The sequence below is a fragment of the Bubalus bubalis genome, chromosome 7, assembly GCF_019923935.1.
Source record: "Bubalus bubalis isolate 160015118507 breed Murrah chromosome 7, NDDB_SH_1, whole genome shotgun sequence".
In the NCBI taxonomy this organism is placed as follows: Eukaryota; Metazoa; Chordata; class Mammalia; order Artiodactyla; family Bovidae; genus Bubalus; species Bubalus bubalis.
The window spans coordinates 15,310,652-15,332,901 of record NC_059163.1 but is presented as its reverse complement, the minus strand read 5'-3'; the positions used below and the strand labels follow the sequence as shown (position 1 = coordinate 15,332,901).

At 40.1% G+C, this 22,250-nt stretch overlaps 1 protein-coding gene across 1 annotated transcript; it reads right to left on the bottom strand.

Moving 5' to 3' along the window:
• Positions 1-3,771: 3,771 nt before the first annotated feature.
• Positions 3,772-22,212, bottom strand: HSD17B13 (hydroxysteroid 17-beta dehydrogenase 13). Its single transcript, XM_006055384.3, has 7 exons — positions 21,880-22,212; positions 18,549-18,656; positions 17,380-17,511; positions 13,344-13,450; positions 10,189-10,326; positions 5,768-5,884; positions 3,772-4,077 (listed from the first exon to the last, which is right to left on the bottom strand). The coding sequence occupies exons 1-7, from the start codon at positions 22,087-22,089 to the stop codon at positions 3,987-3,989; spliced, it is 903 nt and encodes a 300-aa protein (XP_006055446.1). The 5' UTR covers positions 22,090-22,212; the 3' UTR covers positions 3,772-3,986.
• Positions 22,213-22,250: the final 38 nt, after the last annotated feature.

Sequence of the window (22,250 nt, the reverse complement as noted above, 5' to 3'; positions counted from 1 at the left end):
ATCTCTCCACCATGACCCGCCCATTATGGGTTGCCCCACGGGCATGGCTTAGTTTCATTGAGTTAGACAAGGCTGTGGTCCTAGTGTGATTAGATTGACTAGTTTTCTGTGAGTATGGTTTCAGTGTGTTTGCCCTCTGATGCCTCTTGCAACACCTACCGTCTTACTTGGGTTTCTCTTACCTTGGGCGTGGGGTATCTCTTCACAGCTGCTCCAGCAATGCGCAGCCATTGCTCCTTACCTTGGATGAGGGGTGTATATATATATATATATATATATATTTCTTTTTTTTTTTGGCCAAGCAGCATGTGGGGTCTTAATTCCCTGACCAGAGATTGAACCAGTGCCCCCTGCGGTGTCAGTGCAGAGTCTTAACCACTGGACCATCAGGGAAGTCCCTGTAATACATCGTTAACCAACTTCTTTATGTAGACAAGAACCCACAAGTGTGCCTGGGTATGTCCAGGGACCTGCACACCCAGGACGTAGCCTTGGAACTGGGGTTTCGGTGGGAGTGAGGCCCTTTGAGGAGATTTATGAGATGGAGCTTGTCACAATAAAATATTTAAAAGCACAGCAGGAGCATATAAGTTAGTATCAATAGCCAAACTATGTAGGGAAAACAGGCAAAAGAGCTCAATATTTGTGTTCCCAGGTATTTCTCTGAGTTTCACTCACAAAAGCTGAAAGCCAAAAAATTAAGTTGAATTAAAAAGGAAAGGGTTTTTTTGCACCTAACATTGGGATTTAATTTATCTGGGTCAGTCCCTAGCTCAAATTCCTCAGTTCCTTCCTCTCGCACTCAGAAAAATCAACTTATCATGGTGGCCTACGTGATGTCCAATAATCTGATATCTCTCTCGGCACGTTGCCTACAATCCTGCCCACTTGTTCATCCACTCTGGCTTCAGTGACTCTCATAGAGTTCTTCAGAAAAGTTTGTGTCTTTGTCAGAATTTGCTCTTTCCTTTTCCTAGATATTTGAATGGGCCATGCTTTCACGTCACACATATTTCTACCCCAAGATGTTCGTTCTCAGAGTTCTTCCTTGACTCTTCTATTTTATTTTTTTAATTGGAGTACAGTTGCTTTTGGGCTTCCCAGGTGGCGCTGTGGTAAAGAATCTGCCTGCCAGTGCAGGAGACACAGGTTCCCTGGGTTGGGAAGATCCCCTGCAGTAGGAAGTGGCAACCCACTCCAGTATTCTTGCCTGGGAGATTCCATGAACAGAGGAATCTGGTGGGCTACAGTCCATAGGGTTGCAAAGAGTTGGACACTACTGAGCACACGTGCACTGAGTAGTTGCTTTACATTGTGGGGTTAGGTTCTGCTGTACAACAGAGTGAATCAGCTCTATGTATATGTATGTCCTCCTCTGTCTCTCATTTAGTCTGTTTGTCCTACCTACTGCATGAGAGCTACATTAAGGAAAAGAGTTTGCTTTATTCACTGATGCTTCCCCGAGTCTAGAACTGTGGCTAACCCTCAATAAGTGTTTGTTAAGTAAATGAAAAGGAAATAAATTGAGAAAATCTGGAAACATCCTAAATGTTATATTACAAGGGAACAGTTAAATATAGTACCATTTAGTACTATGTGCCCATGAAAAAGGATGTGGTTAAATTTTATATGCTGAAAGAAAAGGCTTTGGGGATATTTTGGTGAGCTAAAAAAACAAGTTACAGGATATAGTACACATCTTGAAACAATTAATGTAACACATGCAGTAAAAGAATGTATTTGTCATATGTGTGCTCATATGTGCATTAGAAAAAGATGGGAAGATGTTCGTTAATAGCCTGATCTCTAAGGAACGGGACTGTGGGGGATAGGTTTATACTTTTTTACTTTACATATTTCTCTTTTGAAGTTTTGTAATCATACTTTTAAGATAATACCTTTTGAGGACTTCCCTAGTGGCCCAGTGCTTAGGACTCCGCACTTCCAATGCAGGGTCTGATCTCTGGTCAGGGAACTAGGATCCCACGTGCCATGTGGTGCAGTCAAATAAATAAATAATCACTAAAATAATAATAATACATTTTAAGCTTCCACTCATAAAGTTCTTAATTTTAAGGCAAACAATCGAAACAAAAATCATGAACAAATATTAAAGGACTGATGCTGAAGCTGAAGCTGCACAACTTTGGCCACCTGATGCGAAGAACTGACTCATTGGAAAAGACCCTGATTCTGGGAAACATTGAAGGCAGGAGGAGAAGGGGACAACAGAGGATGAGATAGTTGGATGGCATCACTGACTCAAAGGACATGAGTTTGAGCAAGCTCCGGGAGTTGGTGATGGACGGGGAAGCCTGGCGTGCTGCAGTCCATGGGAGTGCAAAGAGTTGGATACGACTGAGTGACTGAACTGAATTGAAGTGAATAAGAAAGAAGTCTCAAAACGATAGTACTCTGTGCAGTGCCTCACATACAAAGGACTCAGTAAGTTTCAGTGTGTAAACCTCCCAACACTCAAAGAAGCTGGAGTTGGGAGAACCCCTGATCCCTCTCTACATCTGTAAACTCTGTCTGCTTGATAATACCCAGGTCCTTGCTTCCTGAAAGATGCTCAGAGGCTCAGAGCTCAGAGATCAAAACTCTTAATTTTATAACTACAAGAGGTTATTTTTTAAAAGCATAGCAACATATTTATCATTTGTTTTTAAAATATCATTTTTATTAATGATTTGCATTTAATCATTAACTTTCACTTAGGATAAAACAGGAGGATAGTCTAAGCCAAAGCAGTCTATAGCATTAGTGAAAAACAGAGAAAACTAGATTATCCTTGATGTACTTGAAGTCAGATTTTTTTTTCTATTTTATATATATATAAAAAAAAAAACAACTCTGTTTTCCCTTCCATCTCTCAGATCCACAGTACAGTATTAAGTAGCCAGCCTAGCATCTCTGCATTAGCTTTCATTTTTGAATCTCAAAGCTGTCTAAACATCTCTGGTACCAATAATATGTGAAAGCGTAAACTACAAAGAAAGAGGTTACCGTGGGGTTAAAATTTCGGATACCCTGAGATTCAAGAGAGAGTCACCTTTGGTAATGTCACAGTATTTTAAGTGACTATGGAGAAAGCAATGGCACCCCACTCCAGTACTCTTGCCTGGAAAATCCCATGGATGGAGGAGCCTGGTAGGCTGCAGTCCATGGGGTCACTGAGGGTCGGACACGACTGAGCGACTTCACTTTCACTTTTCACTTTCCTGCATTGGAGAAGGAAATGGCAACCCACTCTGGTGTTCTTGCCTGGAGAATCCCAGGGACGCGGAAGCCTGGTGGGCTCCTGTCTATGGGGTCGCACAGAGGTGGACATGACTGAAGTGACTTAGCAGCAGCAGCATGAAAAGGGCAGAAAGTGTGGAGGGCACACTCTTGGTGGATATAAAATCTATATCAGGAACAGAATAAGGTAAGAAAGCACTGTTATGGGCTGACGAAAAAGGGAGAAGCAAGAGAGAGCTTCCAAATGTTGACCTGCATAGGTGTAATCTGTCTTTTTTTTGGAGTACAGCCATCTGCTTAAACTTGGTCTCTAATTGCTAGCTCACACTGCGTACTTGCTGACATTCTGTGGCCAGCAGATTTATTTTAAGAGCAGTCTTAAAATGTCCCTGTGTAAATAAGTTCTTTTTGTATTTACTCTCAGGGAGGTAGCTTTGTCCACCTTTAAATGAAAAGAAAAGAAATGAAATCTGTTAAAGAAAAATGACCTCTTAAGTATGTTTACATAAGCATACAAGTTTTTAAGAGGCATAGAATTAAAAATGGATCTATTGAAACTGCATGCATAATCTTGAGAAATAGAAAGACAGGTGATTAGTCTTGTTCATTCGACCACTGCTAATGCCAAACAAATGTTTTTTAATATTAACAGCTTTGAAAAATGTGATATAGAGCTTTGAAGCATTGACTCTAAATTCAGTTCCACATCATTAAGGTGCATACATCTCGGCCTGGAGCTCATTTATTCATTTCATTTTGATTTTGTGGCCAATCACTGCTTCAAATTGAATATCCTGTACATGATTTATGGCTGCCACGGCACGTTCAGGAAGAAATCTGTATGAAAGAAAAGATGAACGTTTTTCAGTTTAAAATCTTGGACATCAGAGTTCATTTTTGTTGTCAGTTAAAATAACCTGAGAGTTGTCTGGTTTGCATTTAATTTTTTTTTCTGTTCTTCCTTTCTTTATATCTATCTCGCTCTTTGTGTGTGTGTGTGTCTTTTAATACTCACAGTTAAAATATTATGCAAGTATAAAGAAAGCACTGATATATACCATTCTCACCTTCTTATATTAATAAACTCTTGCTTAAACTCTTATGTGAGTAAAGACAAAAATATGAAGGTCTGGGCTTATTTTTGTAAATGTCAATGAATCCTGATGCTAAGAGTTCACAGAGCAACAGCACCAGAATCCATTTAATCAATTTCTCCACCTCTTGAGTTTTTACTGCATATCTATAATATGGTACTTTAAAAGCAGTGACTGCCATTGAGGAACTTCTTATTTAGCTAAGAGGTTAAGCAACCGGCTCAAATGACTGCACTGGGAATTCTATAAAATGTTTAAAAAAGAAATAATACCATTCCACGCAAGCTATTCCTGAAAGGAGAAGAGGAGAGAATACTTTCCAAATCAGTTTATGAGCTAAGTATTATGCTGACCCAAAAGTCAAAAACATTACAGAGCAGGATTAGTTTAATCTTTAGAATGACTCAGTGTAATTCCTTATGTTAGCAAACTAAAATGGAAAGACCAACAATCCTCTTAATATATTCAGTAAAACTTTGACAAAATTCACATCTACTCTTGATGAAGACTCTCATCAAAATAATAATAGAAGTGAACTTCTTCAACCTGGTAAAGAGCGAATGAAAAAAATCTACAGCTGATATCATTCTGAATTGTGAAATTGTGACTACTTTCCTCCTAAGATCGGAGACAACGCTTGGACATGCGCTTTCATCAGTCCTCTCTGACATTGCAACAGGAGGTTCTAGCCAGTGTAATAAGGCAAGAAATAGAAAACATAAAGATTGGAAAAAAGAAGAAGCCAAAGCGTCTTGATTTACAGACAATATGATCATCTATGTAAAAATATCTGTTAGAATCTACAAAAAAGCTAAAAAGTGAGTACAGCAAGTTTGCTAAATACAGATCAAAATGCAAAATCAAACACATGCAAGTAACAAATAATGGAAAATAGAGATCTTTTAAAATGTCATTTGCAATAGCATCAAAGATTTGAAATACTTTGGGGTAAACCTGAGAAAAAGTGCGTAAGACTTGTACACTGAAAGCTACATGATGCTGTAGTTTCAGTATGTACACATATTGAAAAAGATGAAAAAATAAAAAGAAGAGGTATATTGTGTTCTTTGTGCTCTTGGGTTTGAAGACTCAATAATGTTAAATATGTTCATTCTCCCCCAATTGGTCTATAGATTCAATGCAGTCTTAATCAAAACCCCAGCAGGCTTCTTTATTTTTAGCTAGTTCACCATATTGCATTCTCTTTGAACTGTCTTTCCTTGTCTCTGGCAAAGATTGGGCGGAGACGGTGGATGTAGTAGAGAAAATGATTCATCCTCTTTTTATAGACTGGGTAAGGTAATAACAGAGGCAACTTAACTGTTTTCCCCAGGCATGGAGAGTTTCCATGGCAACTTTCACAACTGAAAGGCTCTCCATAATGATAGCTCTATCAGTGTTTTAGTATTTTAGGAGCTTTGTGCTGTACTTACCTCTCTATTGTTAAGGAGATATTGATATATGATGGAACAAAAATCATTTTCTTATCAGTAAGTATTCCATCTATCAAGCTTCTTACAACTTCGTCTGTCTCCAACACAGGCCATATTCTGTGATTTAAAAAAAAAAAGTTGGATTCTTTTTATTTTTATTTTTTATAATTAATGAAGGCAGGAAAACGATCTTTTCATCAGTTAGGATTTAAAAGTTTCTAGAATTCACTGCACAAATGCCACCTGCCTCCCCTCCCCCATGCCATGTTGATGTTTCGTTATCATAATCTTCTACTTTCACATCCCACTCTGTGTTTCATGGCTCACTCAAACATCAAAACGGTGGAGAGGAATTAGATAGAAGAGCAGGAGAGGAGGCAAGGAAGCCTGATGGGTAGAACTGACCATAGGACAGAAAGAAAACATCTGACATCTTTCTTCAGGGCTCGTTAGCTACAGGAAAAGAAATCTAGAACTAAGTACACTTGCTTTCTTGTGGAGGTGTCCCACAAAGCTGGACTGTTTTGTACTGACTTGCCCGTACTACAGTTTAATGAGAGTTCAAGGTGTGTGTGGGAGTATTATGTTAAAACTGGAGGGGTGTGACCTTGCTTGTACTCAAGACTGTACACATGAGTTCTTGAGAAGTATTCATAACCACAAGCCCAGTGTAGAATGCCCATTACTACAAGATGATAGCAGGAAATTAAAGTATCAGTCAGTTCAGTTCAGTCGCTCAATTGTGTCCAACTCTTTGCGGCCCCATGAATCGCAGCACGCCAGGCCTCCCTGTCTATCACCAACTCCCGGAGTTCACTCAGACTCACGTCCATCGAGCCAGTGATGCCATCCAGCCATCTCATCCTCTGTCGTCCCCTTCTCCTCCTGCCCCCAATCCCTCCCAGCATCAGAGTCTTTTTCAATGAGTCAACTCTTCGCATGAGGTGGCCAAAGTACTGGAGTTTCAGCTTCAGCATCAGTCCTTCCAAAGAAATCCCAGGGCTGATCTTCAGAATGGACTGGTTGGATCTCCTTGCAGTCCAAGGGACTCTCAAGAGTCTTCTCCAACAGCACAGTTCAAAAGCGTTAATTCTTCGGCTCTCAGCCTTCTTCACAGTCCAACTCTCACATCCATACATGACCACAGCAAAAACCATAGCCTTGACTATACGGACCTTTGTTGGCAAAGTAATGTCTCTGCTTTTGAATATGCTATCTAGGTTGGTCATAACTTTCCTTCCAAGGAGTAAGCGTCTTTTAATTTCATGGCTAAAATGGATTGAAAGTATTGCACCATAATTAAGATGTCTGAGTGGCTTAGTAAATAAAAAGGTTGTGCAGAAGAATTAAGTAAGAAGTGACAGTTATAACTTCTTTCCTTGAGATCTCATGTGATTTACTGCAGATGATGGTGTGATCGAGGTTGCCATGGCATTGAGTGGCAAGCCAGCCAAGAATAATACAAATCAATATTTTTCTAAATTATGGAGTGCTGCCTCTTTCCTCCCTGATTTCTCCTACCTGATTCTATCAACTCCATCTCTAAGCCAAGCCTGACATTAGTATATGGACATGTCAGCCTTTGCCAAGGAGGCTAAGAATCAGGGAGTCTGGGTGGGACCAGTCCCAGATTTTCAGCATTGCCTGGGTCAGCCCTTAGGGTCACCCTAGGAACTCACACACTGAGGTCACATTATTTTTGTTTGTTGGCTTTACCATGCAGCATTCAGGGTCTTAATTCCCCCAGCAGGGATTGAACCCATGCTCCCTGCATCGGGAGCTTGGAGTCATAACTGCTCAACCACCAGGAAAGTCCCCGAGGTTGCTTTAGCCTCACTCTTCTCATCTATTTTGCCTTCTCCACCAGAAGACCCAGTCCTCTGGGCACACACTAAGCCTGAATGCTTACCAAGAGGGTTTTTATTGGGCCCAATTTCCTATTTAAGAAAAATGAGCCCAGAGTCCCAGTTGTATCATGGTATTTACTAATATACAGTGCTGCGTACTTGTTAAGTGCCTGTGTTCTAACTCAGTTAATGATTCAACTGCCAGGGACTGGCTACAGCTCCAGAGATGACACAGCAGGTTTAGGGCTTCAGAGTCAGTAGCTTCAAATTTGGCATGTGGCGTGTGTATGCTCAGTCGTGTCCGACTCTAATGAGGCTGAGCTTAAAAGGGAATTTCTTAACTCCGTTGTGAGTGTGCACGCTAAGGCACGTCAGTTGTGTTTGACTCTTTCTGACCCAATGGACTGTAGCCCAGCAGGCTCCTCTGTCCATGGGATTCTCCAGGCAAGAATACTGGAGTGGGTTGCCATTTTCTCCTCCAGGGGATCTTCCTGACTTGGAATTGAACCTGTGTCTCCTGCATTGGCAGGTGGGTTCTTCACCATCTAAGCCACGTGGGAAGCCCTGTTAACTTTTTTGAATGACTATATTTAGGACTAATTCCCTTCCAGTAATAAACTGACTTCACATTAGCAAGCTTAGTATATTTTGTTAACTTGTAGCAGAATGTATACTGGAATTGAGGCAAATTTGTGAGGCAGGTGTATTAATTTTAGGGTCCTTATCCTTCACTTTTCTGCTTTTTTCTCTCTTATTTCAGGGCCAATTTCTCCTCTCTTATGATCTGAGATCCTCCGTTACCAGAGACAAAGTATATATTTGCAGAAATTCACCTTGATCATTTTGAGGGTTTTCCTTATGGCTCAGACAGTGAAGAATCTGCCTGCAATGCAGAAGATGTGGGTTCGATCCCTGGGTCACGATCCCCTGGAAAAGGAAATGGCTTCCCACTCCAGCATTCTTGCCTGGAGAAGTCCATGGACAGAAGAGTGTGGTGGGCTACAGTCCATGGGGTCACAAAGAGTCAGACATGACTGAGCAAATAACACTATCACTTTCAAGGGATTAGAGACTCAGTGTATTGCTGTTCTAGAAATGTTTGCATTTTAACGGAAGACAGGGTGGTAACTGTGACCAAATGCATGTGGTTATATTTACTATGTTAATGTTTTCCAAGCCTGTCTCCGGAGTTACCTGATACGGTTTTAAACGAAGCAAAACAAAACAAAATGCCTTATTCTTAGAACTTGTTCCAGTTTACTGAGTCAGAATTTCTAAGGGAGAGGCTAAGAATATTTACTTTTTATGTAAGCACAGGTGATGATTCTTAGGATCAGGCAAGTTTGGAAAATGTTGGAGGATTTTTCCCAGCACTGTGGCCAGTGCTGGGAGGAAGATGGTGGAAATGAGGCAGATTCCTGTGCCTTTCCATACTCTAGTTGAGGAAGATGAGCCATGAAGGGGAGAAGGGGATGTTAGGTATCATTTATTTTGGGGGTGTGATTCCAAGAGAAGACACCTCTCCATCCTGTCCACCCCCATTCTCACTCCCTCTTATCATCTGTGTGTGTGTTGAATCTTTCACCTGGACACGAATAAACACCCGTTGCTGGACGTGTGGACACAGTGCAGGAAGGAAAGGGTAGGATGAATTGAGAAAGTAGCATCAAAATATATACTCTGTCATGTGTAAAACAGATAACTAGTGGGAAGTTACAATATAACACAGGGAGCCCTGCCCAGCATTTTGTGATGACCTGGGGCGGGGGACGGGGAGCGTGGGTGCGATGGCAGGGAGAGAGGCTCACGAGGGAGTGGGTGTGTATACATATCATGGGCACTCAGGTACTTCAGTGGTGTCTGACTCTTTGCGACCCCATGGCTCATTGCCCATGAGATTTTCCAGGCAAGAATACTGGAGTAGGATGCCAATTCCTCCTCCAGGCGACCTTCCCAACTCACAAACCCACGTCTCTGGCATCTCCTGTACTGAAGGTGCATTCTTTACTGCTGAGCCACTGGGGAAGCCTATATATATATATATATATATATATTTGAGCTGACTGATTTGGGTTGTTGCATGGCAGAAACCAGCACAACATTGTAAAGCAATTATCCTCCAATTAAAAAAAATAAAAAGTGATAATGTTGAATGTTGAAAAAAAAAAAATACCCATTGCCTGGATTCATTGGCAGCTAATCTCTCCTGCTAGTCCCTAAAGCATTTTCCCTTTCGTTCATCTAATTTCAAAGTGAAAACATAAAAGCAGTACAGTAACATTAATAAGAAAAAAATGACAAAGAAAAAAATGCTTTTCCTTTTCCGTTTTTTTCCCATATTTTCTCAGTTGACCCACCTACAAATTTCTCATGTAATTTTTATAGGAATTTCCCATGTAATTTTCATAGGAGTTACTCATGCAATTGTCACAGGAATTTCCCATGTAATTTTATATGAATTTCTCATGTAGTTTTCATAGTAATCGCTTATGTAATTTTCTTAGTAATTTCTCATGTAATTTTCATACTAATTTCTCATGCTATATTTCTATTCTAACTTGATCTTGGCCTCACCTTGTACTTGGGTTTTTGGTGAACCCGGTATTCACAAAAACTGGGCAGAGACATGAAGTTTTGATACCAGTTTTTCCCAAGGCTTCAAGTTCTGATGTCAGGGCTCGGTGGAAACCAACAGCAGCAAATTTGCTGGAACTGTAAGAGAGTTATCCATCCTTGTTAGCTAAGGAAAAGTGAAACGCATTCTTCAACTCTCTGTGAGAAGAAAATGTTGATTTTGCTTGAGAGCTAATAAAAGCCAGACCCCCAAATCTTCTACTTGGTCATCTCTTTTCGTATCTGGTTTCACTGAGCTGTGGCTGTTGCAGTGATGACAATAGAACAAATTCTAATGAGACTTTCACTTCATTACTGCTCACTTTTCCACCGTACATGTAGTTTTCCATGCAATCTTTAAACTTTTTTCTAATCAGTTTTTACTACTGTTTTTGTTTTGAAAAATATGAATCAAGAAGAACATGTTTAGAAAAATTACATAGCTAATATCTGTATTAACAAGCTTCTGTGGGACTCTATGCATCTCTACTTTCTCAATGGTTTCTCTCTTGAAATGTAGAGTTCACTTTGGCTTCTTAAGTTCATTGTGAACATCTGGAGTAAAAAGACTTTTGGTGTGTTAGTGTGTGCGACCTTCAACATATCACCTTGTCTTTTTCCTTTGAGTTTCTGATCTTTAAAATGCTGGTAATAAAATACATGACTGTCTTGAGGATTAAATTGCATAATAACTCAATTACTTAAAAGTAATATACATCATAACTGTATTACCTATAAGGAGCTATGTAATGTTAATTGTATTTTTGACCCAGATGACAATAAGCACAATAAAGTTAAAGGTTGACTCTTTCTTAAAGGAAAAGAAAAAAGGAAAACTATTAGTACATTGGGTTTCCACATTTCTAAACATTAAAACAATATTGCATGTTTAATCTGTGAAATTCTGATTTGTGTTTTACGATGGTAGAGGCAGCTTGAAATAAACATTTGTACGTGCAAGGACACCTTAACCTACAGTGAAACTTAACTACATCTGTGACTGCTTTCAGTGTCAGAAATAATTTGATTCATGACTAAATTCAACCTTGAACATAGATGTGCAGGTAAACAATAAACCAACTATCTACCCAGCCACCGATAAACATGTTAACAAGTTAAATTGTTCTATGAGGTTGATATAAGGCTGGAATAAGAAAATGAGATGCCATTGAAGAGGTACAAAGAAAAGATTTTTTGCAAATAGTGAATCCTGATGAAAGTGAAAGAGGAGAGTGAAAAAGTTGGCTTAAAGCTCAACATTCAGAAAACGAAGATCATGGCATCCGGTCCCATCACTTCATGGCTGATAGATGGGGAAACAGTGGAAACAGTGTTCGACTTTATTTTTTGGGTCTTCAAAATCACTGCAGATGGTGATTGCAGCCAAGAAATTAAAAGACGCTTACTCCTTGGAAGGAAAGTTATGGCCAACCTAGATGGCATATTCAAAAGCAGAGACATTACTTTGCCAACAAAGGTCCGTTTAGTCAAGGCTCTGGTTTTTCTTGTGGTCATGTATGGATGTGAGAGTTGGACTGTGCAGAAAGCTGAGTGCCAAAGAATTGATGCTTTAGAACTGTGGTGTTGGAGAAGACTCTTGAGAGTCCCTTGGACTGCAAGGAGATGCAACCTGTCTATCCTAAAGGAGATCAGTTCTGGGTGTTCACTGGAAGGACTGATGCTGAAGCTGAAACTCCAGTACTTTGGCCACCTCATGTGAAGAGTTGACTCATTGGAAAAGACCCTGATGCTGGGAGGGATTGGGGGCAGGAGGAGAAGCGGACGACAGAGGATTAGATGGCTGGATGGCATCACCGACTCGATGGACATGAGTCTGGGTGAACTTCGGGAGCTGGTGATGGACAGGGAGGCCTGGCGTGCTGTGGTTCATGGGGTCGCAAAGAGTTGGACATGACTGAGCAACTGAACTGAACTGAACTGAGGGCCTTCTTACCTTCTTTTTTTATATCCTAGTTGTCTGTTGTTTTGTTGTTGTTTAGTCTCTAAGTTGTGTCCAACTCTTTTGTGAGCCCATGGACTGTAGTCTCCCAGGCTCCTCTGTCCATGGGATTTTCCAGACTAGACTACTGGAGTGGGTTGCCATTTTCTTCTCCAGAGGGTCTTCCCAACCCAGGATCTAACCCTCATCTCCTACATTGGCAGGTAGATCTTTACCACTGAACCACCAGGGAAGCCCGTGTCCTTGGTAGACCATGGGGTATGCTATCTGCATCTTTTAATATGGTAGAGGCTTTCTCTCAATCTTTCTCTCTCTTTCTCTGCCTCTCTCTCTTCTTACACACACACACACACACACACACACACAGAGTCTCTCATGACACAAGCACACTGGAAAATGTTTTGATCCAGTGGCCACTCTGTTTAGCTTTTCTTGGGCACAAGGACCATTGCACAGACTTATGTTCATTTGGACTTATCTGTATGTTTTGCTTCTTAGCCAGTGAATTCCTTATTTCTTTTATGAACAGCTACTCATTCCAGGATACAATGGAAACATCCTTGGTAATACTCTTTTCTTTCATTGCTGTGCAGAGGAGTTATCAGAAATTTTAAAATATTTTAAATGATGATGAGTTTCATTATTTTAGAAGAAGTCATTTTTAGGAGTTTATTCCAAATTACTATATATATTCTATAAATCCAAATTAACTGTATGAGATTTCTTTAGTTTTTATTTTTTGCAAGACATTTGATTTTTTGTTGTAAGAAGAGTCAAAGATGAATAAAACATAATTATAGCTCTCAGAAAAGAATTACAAAATGAAATAAATTACCTGTTAGGAAAACTCGAATCTGAGGTCTAATAAACCCTTAAAGGGGCTTCTCAGGTTGCACTAGTGGTAAAGAACATGCTTTTCAATGTAGGAGATGAAAGAGCTACGGGTTCATTCCTTGGGTTGGGAAGATCCCCTGGAGAAGGGCATGGCAACCCACTTCAATATTCTTGCCTGGGGAATACCATAGATAGAGGAGCCTGGTGGGCTACAGTCCATGGGGTCTCAAAAAGTTGGACAGGACTGAAGCGACTTAGCATGGATGTATGCAAATACTTACAAGTGTAAAAATATGTAACACTGCTAGAAAGTAATACTTACCAATACGGAATAAGATAAGGAATCACTCCGTGACCGCACACTGAAGCCACTGTGACAATGTGGCCATGGTTTCTCCTTATCATTGATGGAAGAAGTGCTTTTGTGATCTTCAGAATCATTGCAGAGAGAAAAGTAACAATGACACAAGTGTTAGATTTCCCAACTAGGTAGTTTTATTTTTTAAATTAATTAATTAATTTTAATTGGAGGATAATTACCTGACTGAAGGGTTTTGCCATATATTGACATGAATCAGCCACAGGTGCACATGTGTCCCCTCATCCTGAACCTCCCTCCCACCTCCCTCCCCATCCTCTCCCTCTGGGTTGCCCCACAGCACCCGTTTTGAGTGGCCCTGATTCATGAATCGAACTTGCACTGGTCGTCTTTGTTCCACAGGGTAATATTTACATTTCAATGCTATTCTCTCAAATCATCCCCCCGTCACCTTCTCCCGCTTCATATATATATGAAGTATTACATATTTTTAAACTTGTAAGAGATTGCCACGCCCTTCTCCAGGGGATCTCCCAGCCCAGGGATCGAATCCACAGCTCTTTCATCTGTTCTTTGCATCTGTGTCTCTTTTGCTGCCTTGCATATAGGGTTGTTGTTACCGTGGTGGTTTTATTTTTAAGACAAAATGTCTTTTGAGACAACTTTTACAATGAAATGAAATGTGTACCAAAATTCCATGATTATTTCTCTATCAGCGATAGAAATGAAAAATGATTGGAATGATTGGTTTAAGCTGACACTGAGTGCTGTGTACCATGTACCACACGCCAAAAACTCATCTTAATATCCCTTTCCTTCCCTTCAGAGGGAATCCATAAACTCTCTTTTATGGATCCAACAATGTTATTAAGGGAAAAACTCAAGAGTTTTCAGAACTGAAAAAATTCCAGATGGTAATCTTATATCTTGCAATTTCTTTGGTTTGGGACTTTAGCTTTCTAACAAGAAGAGTTAAAAGCCTGTGTAGCTGTATCAGTTTCAGTAGAAAAAGTTGAGTCCTATACTGACGGTCATTAGGCAACATGATTAGGTTTAGTATCTCCTGTTTGTAATATTGTGCATCATATATTGATGCCACAGGAAACAAAAGTCTTTCTTTTCCTCCAAAAAGCTTTCTGTTTTGTGAGAAATATCAGTAATATTTTATGAGAATTTTATAAGTCCACCCTGTAGACCCTATGCAAATTCATAGAGCCAGAACTGCTAAACCACGGCACCCCCAAATTCCTGACCCACAGAAACTGTGAGAGGAAAGTAAACGTTTATTCTTGCTTTAGTTCACTGAGTTTTGTTGTGTAGCTATAGAGAGTGACAATAAACTGTGGAAAATTCTTCAAGAGATGGGAATACCAGACCACCAGACCTGCCTCTTGAGAAGCCTATATGCAGGTCAGGAAGTAACAGTTAGAACTCGACATGGAACAACAGACTGGTTCCAAATAGGAAAAGGAGTACGTCAAGGCTGTATATTGTCACTCTGCTTATTTAACTTATATGCAGAGTACATCATGAGAAACACTGGGCTGGAAGAAGCACAAGCTGGAATCAAGATTGCTGGGAGAAATATCAATAACCTCAGATATGCAGATGACACCACCCTTATGGCAGAAAGTGAAGAGGAACTCAAAAGCCTCTTGATGAAAGTGAAAGAGGAAAGTGAAAAAGTTGGCTTAAAGCTCAACATTCAGAAAACGAAGATCATGGCATCCGGTCCCATCACTTCATGGGAAATAGATGGGGAAACAGTGGAAACAGTGTCAGACTTTATTTTTTGGGGTTCCAAAATCACTGCATATGGTGACTGCAGCCATGAAATTAAAAGATGCTTACTCCTTGGAAGGAAAGTTATGACCAACCTAGATAGCATATTCAAAAGCAGAGACATTACTTTGCCAACAAAGGTCCATCTAGTCAAGGCTCTGGTTTTTCCAGTGGTCATGTATGGATGTGAGAGTTGGACTGTGAAGAAGGCTGAGTGCCAAAGAATTGATGCTTTAGAGCTGTGGTGTTGGAGAAGACTCTTGAGAGTCCCTTGGACTGCAAGGAGATCCAACCAGTCCATTCTGAAGGAGATCAGCCCTGGGATTTCTTTGGAAGGACTGATGCTGAAGCTGAAACTCCAGTACTTTGGCCACCTCATGCGAAGAGTTGACTCATTGGGAAAGACTCTGATGCTGGGAGGGATTAGGGGCAGGAGGAGAAGGGGATGACAGAGGATAAGATGGCTGGATGGCATCACTGACTCAATGGATGTGAGTCTGAGTGAACTCCAGGAGTTGGTGATGGACAGGGAGGCCTGGCGTGCTGCAATTCATGGGGTCGCAAAGAGTCGGACACGACTGAGCGACTGAACTGAACTGATAGAGAGTGAATGCATGGAGTCTCTTTGTAGTTCAGTGGAAATAATAATTCATTCTCATTAGCATATGTAAAGGATTTTGGAAAATGAGGAAAAATCTCTCTTTTTTCTTCTCTCTCCTGGAATCCAGCTCTGTCCTAGGTTCCACACTAACACTGAGGCACTGGAAGATTAATTCATATAAATGTTCTCTACAAAGGCACATTTCCGTGTCTCACAAAACCAACCAATCTTAAGAGGTCTGTAGAGCCATATCTCTAAGCTCCAACCTGATGTAGACCTTGTTCCAGATTCCCATTTAAAATAGTCTCCGACTCCTATATAATGCAAGTAGGGAGCTCTTTGTCCTTTCTATTCTACAATTCCATGACATAAGGTCACAAGGGAATGTACACAATATATATTCTCTCTAAAGCACCGAAAAGACATACACTGACAATCCTTAGTGTCAAACAAAACAAACAAGTGTTAGTTGCTCAGTCATGTCCAACTCTTTGCGATGCCATGGACTGAAGCTCACTAGGCTCTTCTGTCCATGGGATTCTCCAGACTAGAATACTGGAGTGGGTTACCATTTCCTTCTCCAGGGGATCTTCCTAACCCAGGGATCAAACCTGGGTCTCCTGCACTGCAGGCAGATGCTCTACTGTTTAAGCTGCCAGGGAAGCCCTATCCTTAGAAAAGTGCCACAAATATCCGGTTGGCCAAAAAGTTCATTCGGATTTGCCATCAGCTGGCAAAACCAGTACGAACATTTTGGCCAACCCAATATTCTTTTTGCGTGCCTAGTACGTGCCAGGCTTTGTGTAGGTACTGGTGGATGAAACAGACTAACTAGCCTACATTCTGGTGAGTTGTGTTTCCGTGAACCCTGTGCCCTTCTGTCAGTTGTTATTCAGTTGCCAAGCTGTGTCTGACTCTTTGCGACCCCATGAACTGCAGCATACCATGACGCCTTCTGTCAGAGACACCAATATTTGATGATTGTTGTTTTTAGTTCAGTTCAGTTCAGTCGCTCAGTCATGTCCAACTCTTTGCGACCCCATGAATCACAGCACGCCAGGCCTCCCTGTCCATCACCAACTCCCAGAGTTCACTCAAACTCACATCCATCGAGTCAGTGATGCCATCCAGCCATCTCATCCTCTGTCATCCCCTTCTCCTCCTGCCCCCAATCCCTCCCAGCATCAGAGTCTTTCCAAATGAGTCAACTCTTCGCATGAGGTGGCCAAAGTACTGGAGTTTCAGCTTTAGCATCATTACTTCCAAAGAACACCCAGGACTGTTCTCCTTCAGAATGGACTGGTTGGATCTCCTTGCAGTCCAAGGGACTCTCAAGAGTCTTCTCCAACACCACAGCTCTAAAGCATCAATTCTTTGGCACTCAGCCTTCTTCACAGTCCAACTCTCACATCCATACATGACCACAGGAAAAACCATAGCCTTGACTAGACGGACCTTTGTTGGCAAAGTAATGTCTCTGTTTTTGAATATGCTATCTAGGTTGGTCATAACTTTCCTTCCAAGGAGTAAGCATCTTTTAATTTCATGGCTGCAGTTGTCCATCCAGAAGGACGTGAACTCAATTATGAATTTCATGTACCTTAAGAGAAGTTGTCAGACATGCACAACCTAGGGATGTTTCTGACTCACACTCACCCAAAAATGTCCTAAGATGTTGACCTCAAAAGTTTTGGTGATCTCCTCATCCTTTGTACTAAGAAGGTCAGCTGGATATATTGCCCCAGCATTATTCACCACGATGGTTACATCACCAACTTCTTTCTTTACCTTTTGAAATAGAAAGAACAGTCATTGGGTGCATTAGAAATAGAAAGTTCATTGGATGTATTATCGAAACTCAAAGTTTTGGGACTAATATCCAGGGATCAGATTCTTTATTCTAGTTGATGAGATCGCTGAGAGTTCAAGGGGAAAAGAGCATTAGCCCAAAGTGTGGTTACAAAGGGAACACTATCATAAAACTGGGATAAACTGGTTTTTTAACAGCTAAATTTCAGTACCTAGTACATCATAGATTTTTTTTTTTGTAACTTACCAATAAAGTGAAATTAGTGTTTTGTTGATTAACTGATATATCAGTTCTAATCAAACATTTAACAACTGCTAATTGAGTAATCCTAGTTTCACCACCTAGGTCATGTGTACTGACTACATGACCTTGGTCTGACATATCAGTTCTTACCAAATGTTTTTAAAGTGCTAATTGGGTAATCTTGGCTTCTCCACCTGCTAGCTACATGACCTTTGATTTCACCTCTTTGAATCTCAATTTGCTCATCAGTCAAATGAGGTTTATAGAGTTATTGTAGGGATTAAAGGGTGAAAATGTCTATCAACATGCTTGGTCCAATATTTTTGATATTTACTCTTAAACATTGTTATTATAATTAATATACATTTTTTTATAGAAGATTAGTTTGGCACCAACATAAAATCCCAAAGAAAAATAATTAAAGGAAAAAATAAAGGAACTTCTGTAAAGGTGATAGGACTAAAAGGAAGACTAGAACATGATCCTTTTCCCTGGTGATAAATCTTTGTTCTTTCACTCTGTACTATTGCTCGAACTTCTGATCAGAATGAAATTGACTAATAATACAAAACAATAATAATAGGCAGAGTTGAGTGGATCATATGGAAGAAAAAAGTGTATGTCCTTCCTTGTAAACACAGCTACCCCAGTTAGCAGAGGCTAAAAAAAAAAAAAAATTCGAATTTAAATTAGGCTGTCATAAAGAACCTTTTCGTATTCCACGTAAAGGGACATAAAACCATGGGAAGAAATTTGTACCCTGGAGTCTCACCTGGTTTACGGAGCTATAAATCTCTTCTCTGTTACTGCAGTCTACCACAAACACGTGTGTAGTGGCCCCTAGTTTTCTGCATTCTGCTGCAGTTTCCTCAACACCATGCTGTAATTGGGAAAAAACAAATTCTGAAAGGTGTAGGTCAGTGAGTAGACAAGAGGGAGGTAGAAAATAGCTGAGATTAAATTTTTTCCAAGATTAAAATTCAGAGGACTTCCCTGGTGCTCCCATGGTTAAGAATCTGCCTTCCAATGCAGGGGATGCAGGTTCAATCCCTGGTCGGGGAACTAAGATCCCACATGCTGTGGAGCAATGAAGCCCATGTGTCACAAGCAGAGAAACCCCACCAAAACTAGAGAAAGCTTGCTGCAACAAAAGCCCGTGCAGCCAAAAAAAAAGAAAAAAAAATTGAAACAGAATTTCCTCCTTGTTTGTGAGCAAATTTCATGAGAGACACTGCTTGACTAATTTGCAGAGGTCACAGCCTGGCTTTTCTGCCAGGGAAGGCTCATATTCGTCTCATGTGTTTCCGCCTTGTTTTGCTGTATTCTCATAAAGAACATGCTTGAAAGATACTGCTCTTTGTGGTGTCATGAAAGGAGATGTTTGAGTATGGAGAAGAAAAGAAAAATCAGCAGTATATTTATCATATATTTGTTGAACACCAATTATGTAATAGACAGTAATGCATAAATTCTAAATTAGTGGTAATTTTAAACTATATACCTCTGCCCATCAGACTTTTCTCAACAATTCTGCTTTAATCGTCTAGAAAGGAAGGAGGAAGAAGGATCCTTATTTGAGAAAATCTTTCATGGAGAGACTATGCTACTACTTCCAGGGCCTTAAGATTATATTTTTCAGGTGTCCTGGAGTGAAAATGGGTAAAGGCCATGGGATGGATTCTCGTCTATGTAACTGCTTTGCACGTAACTCCAGGACATAGAGACAGAGGAACTCATTTTCAGCCTAAATTCAAAGACCTCTTTCCTAAAATAAAGTCACCCTGATGCTTCTTAACCTGCATTTCTGGAAAATTAGCATTCTTTTCAAGTTCTGACATCTGTTGAATTTCATAAAGAAGATTATAAAGTATTTAAAATTATACTTTTCCTTTCAGAATTTGTTAGCTCTTCTCTGTGATGAAGAGTCAAGATGTCTTGAAAGCCCTTTTGGCATGTTGGGATGTTAGTAGTGTGGTTGTTATTTGGGGCTATCCCCGAGTGAGTGTTGGGTGGTTTTCCTTTTCCAGTAGGGATGACTAATAATATGAAACAATAAAAATAGGCAGAGTTGAGTGGTTTGCATGGAAGGAAAAAGTATATATCCTTCATCCAAGGTCGTTGTCCCTCACAGATTTCTGAGGAGTTTCAGAAGTATAAAGAAGGAGGTCAGGAGACTCTTTCACTATTTGGGTTTTAGCTGGGAGCTTGTTCTTTGCAGATTACAAGATGACACTCTTTTATCTCTAGAGTTAAGGTCAGTCGAGAGCTATTGGTAATCTAAGTTTTCATCAGATGCTGAGCTAGAAAACTGCAAGATGTAATGTCTTATCTTCATAAGCAAAATGCTTGCTTCAACTCCAGCATGTGGTGTGTACTCCACTTATCACAGTTCAGATTTAATGTGAATAAACTGTTAACATGACTTGTTGTGTAAGGCAAAAGAAGCCAGCATAACAGAAAGACAGTTGATAGTTAAAGGAGATTTGGGTTACACTTACAGCCTTAGAGTGAATCATGTAATATCTTAAATGTTCAACCATAAAAATGCAAGGGCTCAAAGAGACCCTGTGAGGCCAGGTGACCTATCCTTCAGGCAGAATCTTAAATAAGTCATTTTTACTTCTTATCATTGGGATTTAAAAAATACATAAAAGATGTCAGGTCTTTCTCCCAAAATATACATCTGGAGGGATCCAGAGTTTAAATTTCATCAAGCCCTTCTCATGGATTTATACTTATTTATTTATTTTTTTGATAAACACCTGAGAACAGCAAGTGGTTATTTTCTCAATTTGTAAATTCTTGTCCTTTTCTTGAAAGTGTATTGAAATCTCTTCAAGGACCAAACTGATGCCAAATAACTTTTATGTGAATCAGCTTATCTTAAGTGCTCATATCTGTAACATAAAAATATATCAATTTTTTGTGTGTAATGTAATATTATTTACTAAATAGAAAGAACCAGAGAACAAGTTTTCTAAATTCAAAAGACATTTCTGAAGGTCTTAAGAAAATAGGTGCCAGTTAGGCATGTTGGCAAAGAACATTAATATATGGCAACTAAAGTCTCACTGTGATTTGTAGAAACACTAACTCTCAAAAAAAAAAAAAAAAAAAAAAACTGGATAATTTTTTTCCTATCCTAAAATTCTGCAAGCATTTTTTTCTGTGAATATTTGCATGGCCGAGTCAGAATTCAAAAGTTTAGGAGGTACCCTGGACCCTGGTGGTCCAGTAGTTAAGAGTCAGTACTTCCAATGCAAGGGGCATGGGTTCAATTCCTGGTGGGGGAACTAGAATTCTGCATGCCATGTGGCGCAGCAAAAAAATTTTAAAAATAAGAACAAAGCAAAAGTTTAGGGAAAATGATACAAGATTTCAGTTGTGAGTAGTTAATTTAGTGTTTACAAATATCAATAGCAAAAAAAAAAAAAAAATACAAATGCCCAAGAAAAAGTCTGACACTCTTCTTGGACATGTATTAAACATGACCAACATTTCCTATAGCCAGGCATTGTTTTAAGCACTTAAATAGTAATTTGTTTAGTCTTTCTTTCTGTTAAGAGCCAGATGGTAAATATATTAGGGTTCTGTGCATGTGAGAGTTGGGCACCAAGAGATTCTGTTACATGTTCTTTGTTTTCCATCTGGTTTTTGCCTGGACAGCCCTTTAAAAAATACATCCCTAGCTCAACAGGCTGCTCTGGGAGCAAGTCTGGCCCACCGGCTGTAGTGTGTTAACCCCTGTTCTTAACCCACCCTGTGAACTGTTATCCCCATTTCAGAGACAAAGAAACTGAGGCTGGGAGAAATTTAGTGACCATTCAATTTAAACAGTTTGGAAGTAGCCTGGCTCCTGAATCAGTTATCAAACCAGCATATCAGGACACAAAAATCACTGCTAAGGTCTTAGTGAGGTTTCCATCAAACCATCCTGATGCATGTGTAGAGTAAGGCTCTAAGAAATGTAGTTAACACACTTTGAACAAGAAAAATACCAAGATAAGCAAATGCTAAGTCAAATAAATTTAAAAACACCCATCTCACTTGTATGGGCCCTCCCTGGTGGGTAACTTTAAAAGATGGGCAGATGAATCCAGTACCTTATTAATATCCCACAGAACCAGTCTGCTCTTCCGTTTTGCAAATTCATAGGCGGTCTGCCTGCCTATTCCATGCCCGGCTCCTGTAATGAGAACAATCTCCCCAGCCACAGATTTTCTCCTCCTGGGAATGAAGACCTTCACCAGAGATTCCAAGTAGGAATAAATGATGATGAGCAGAAGCAGAAGGAGATCCAAGATAATCTTCATGGCTCTGCTCTGCACTTTTCTCCTCTGCCTCAGCTCGTGTCTAGTCTCAGCAAAGTGCCCTCCTCTTCAAAGAGCTTCAGGAATGAGCTGTATTCCAGGTGTTGATAGGGCTGGCCAAAGTAGTGACGATTTGTAGGCAGGTTTTGGTCACGTGTTCTAAT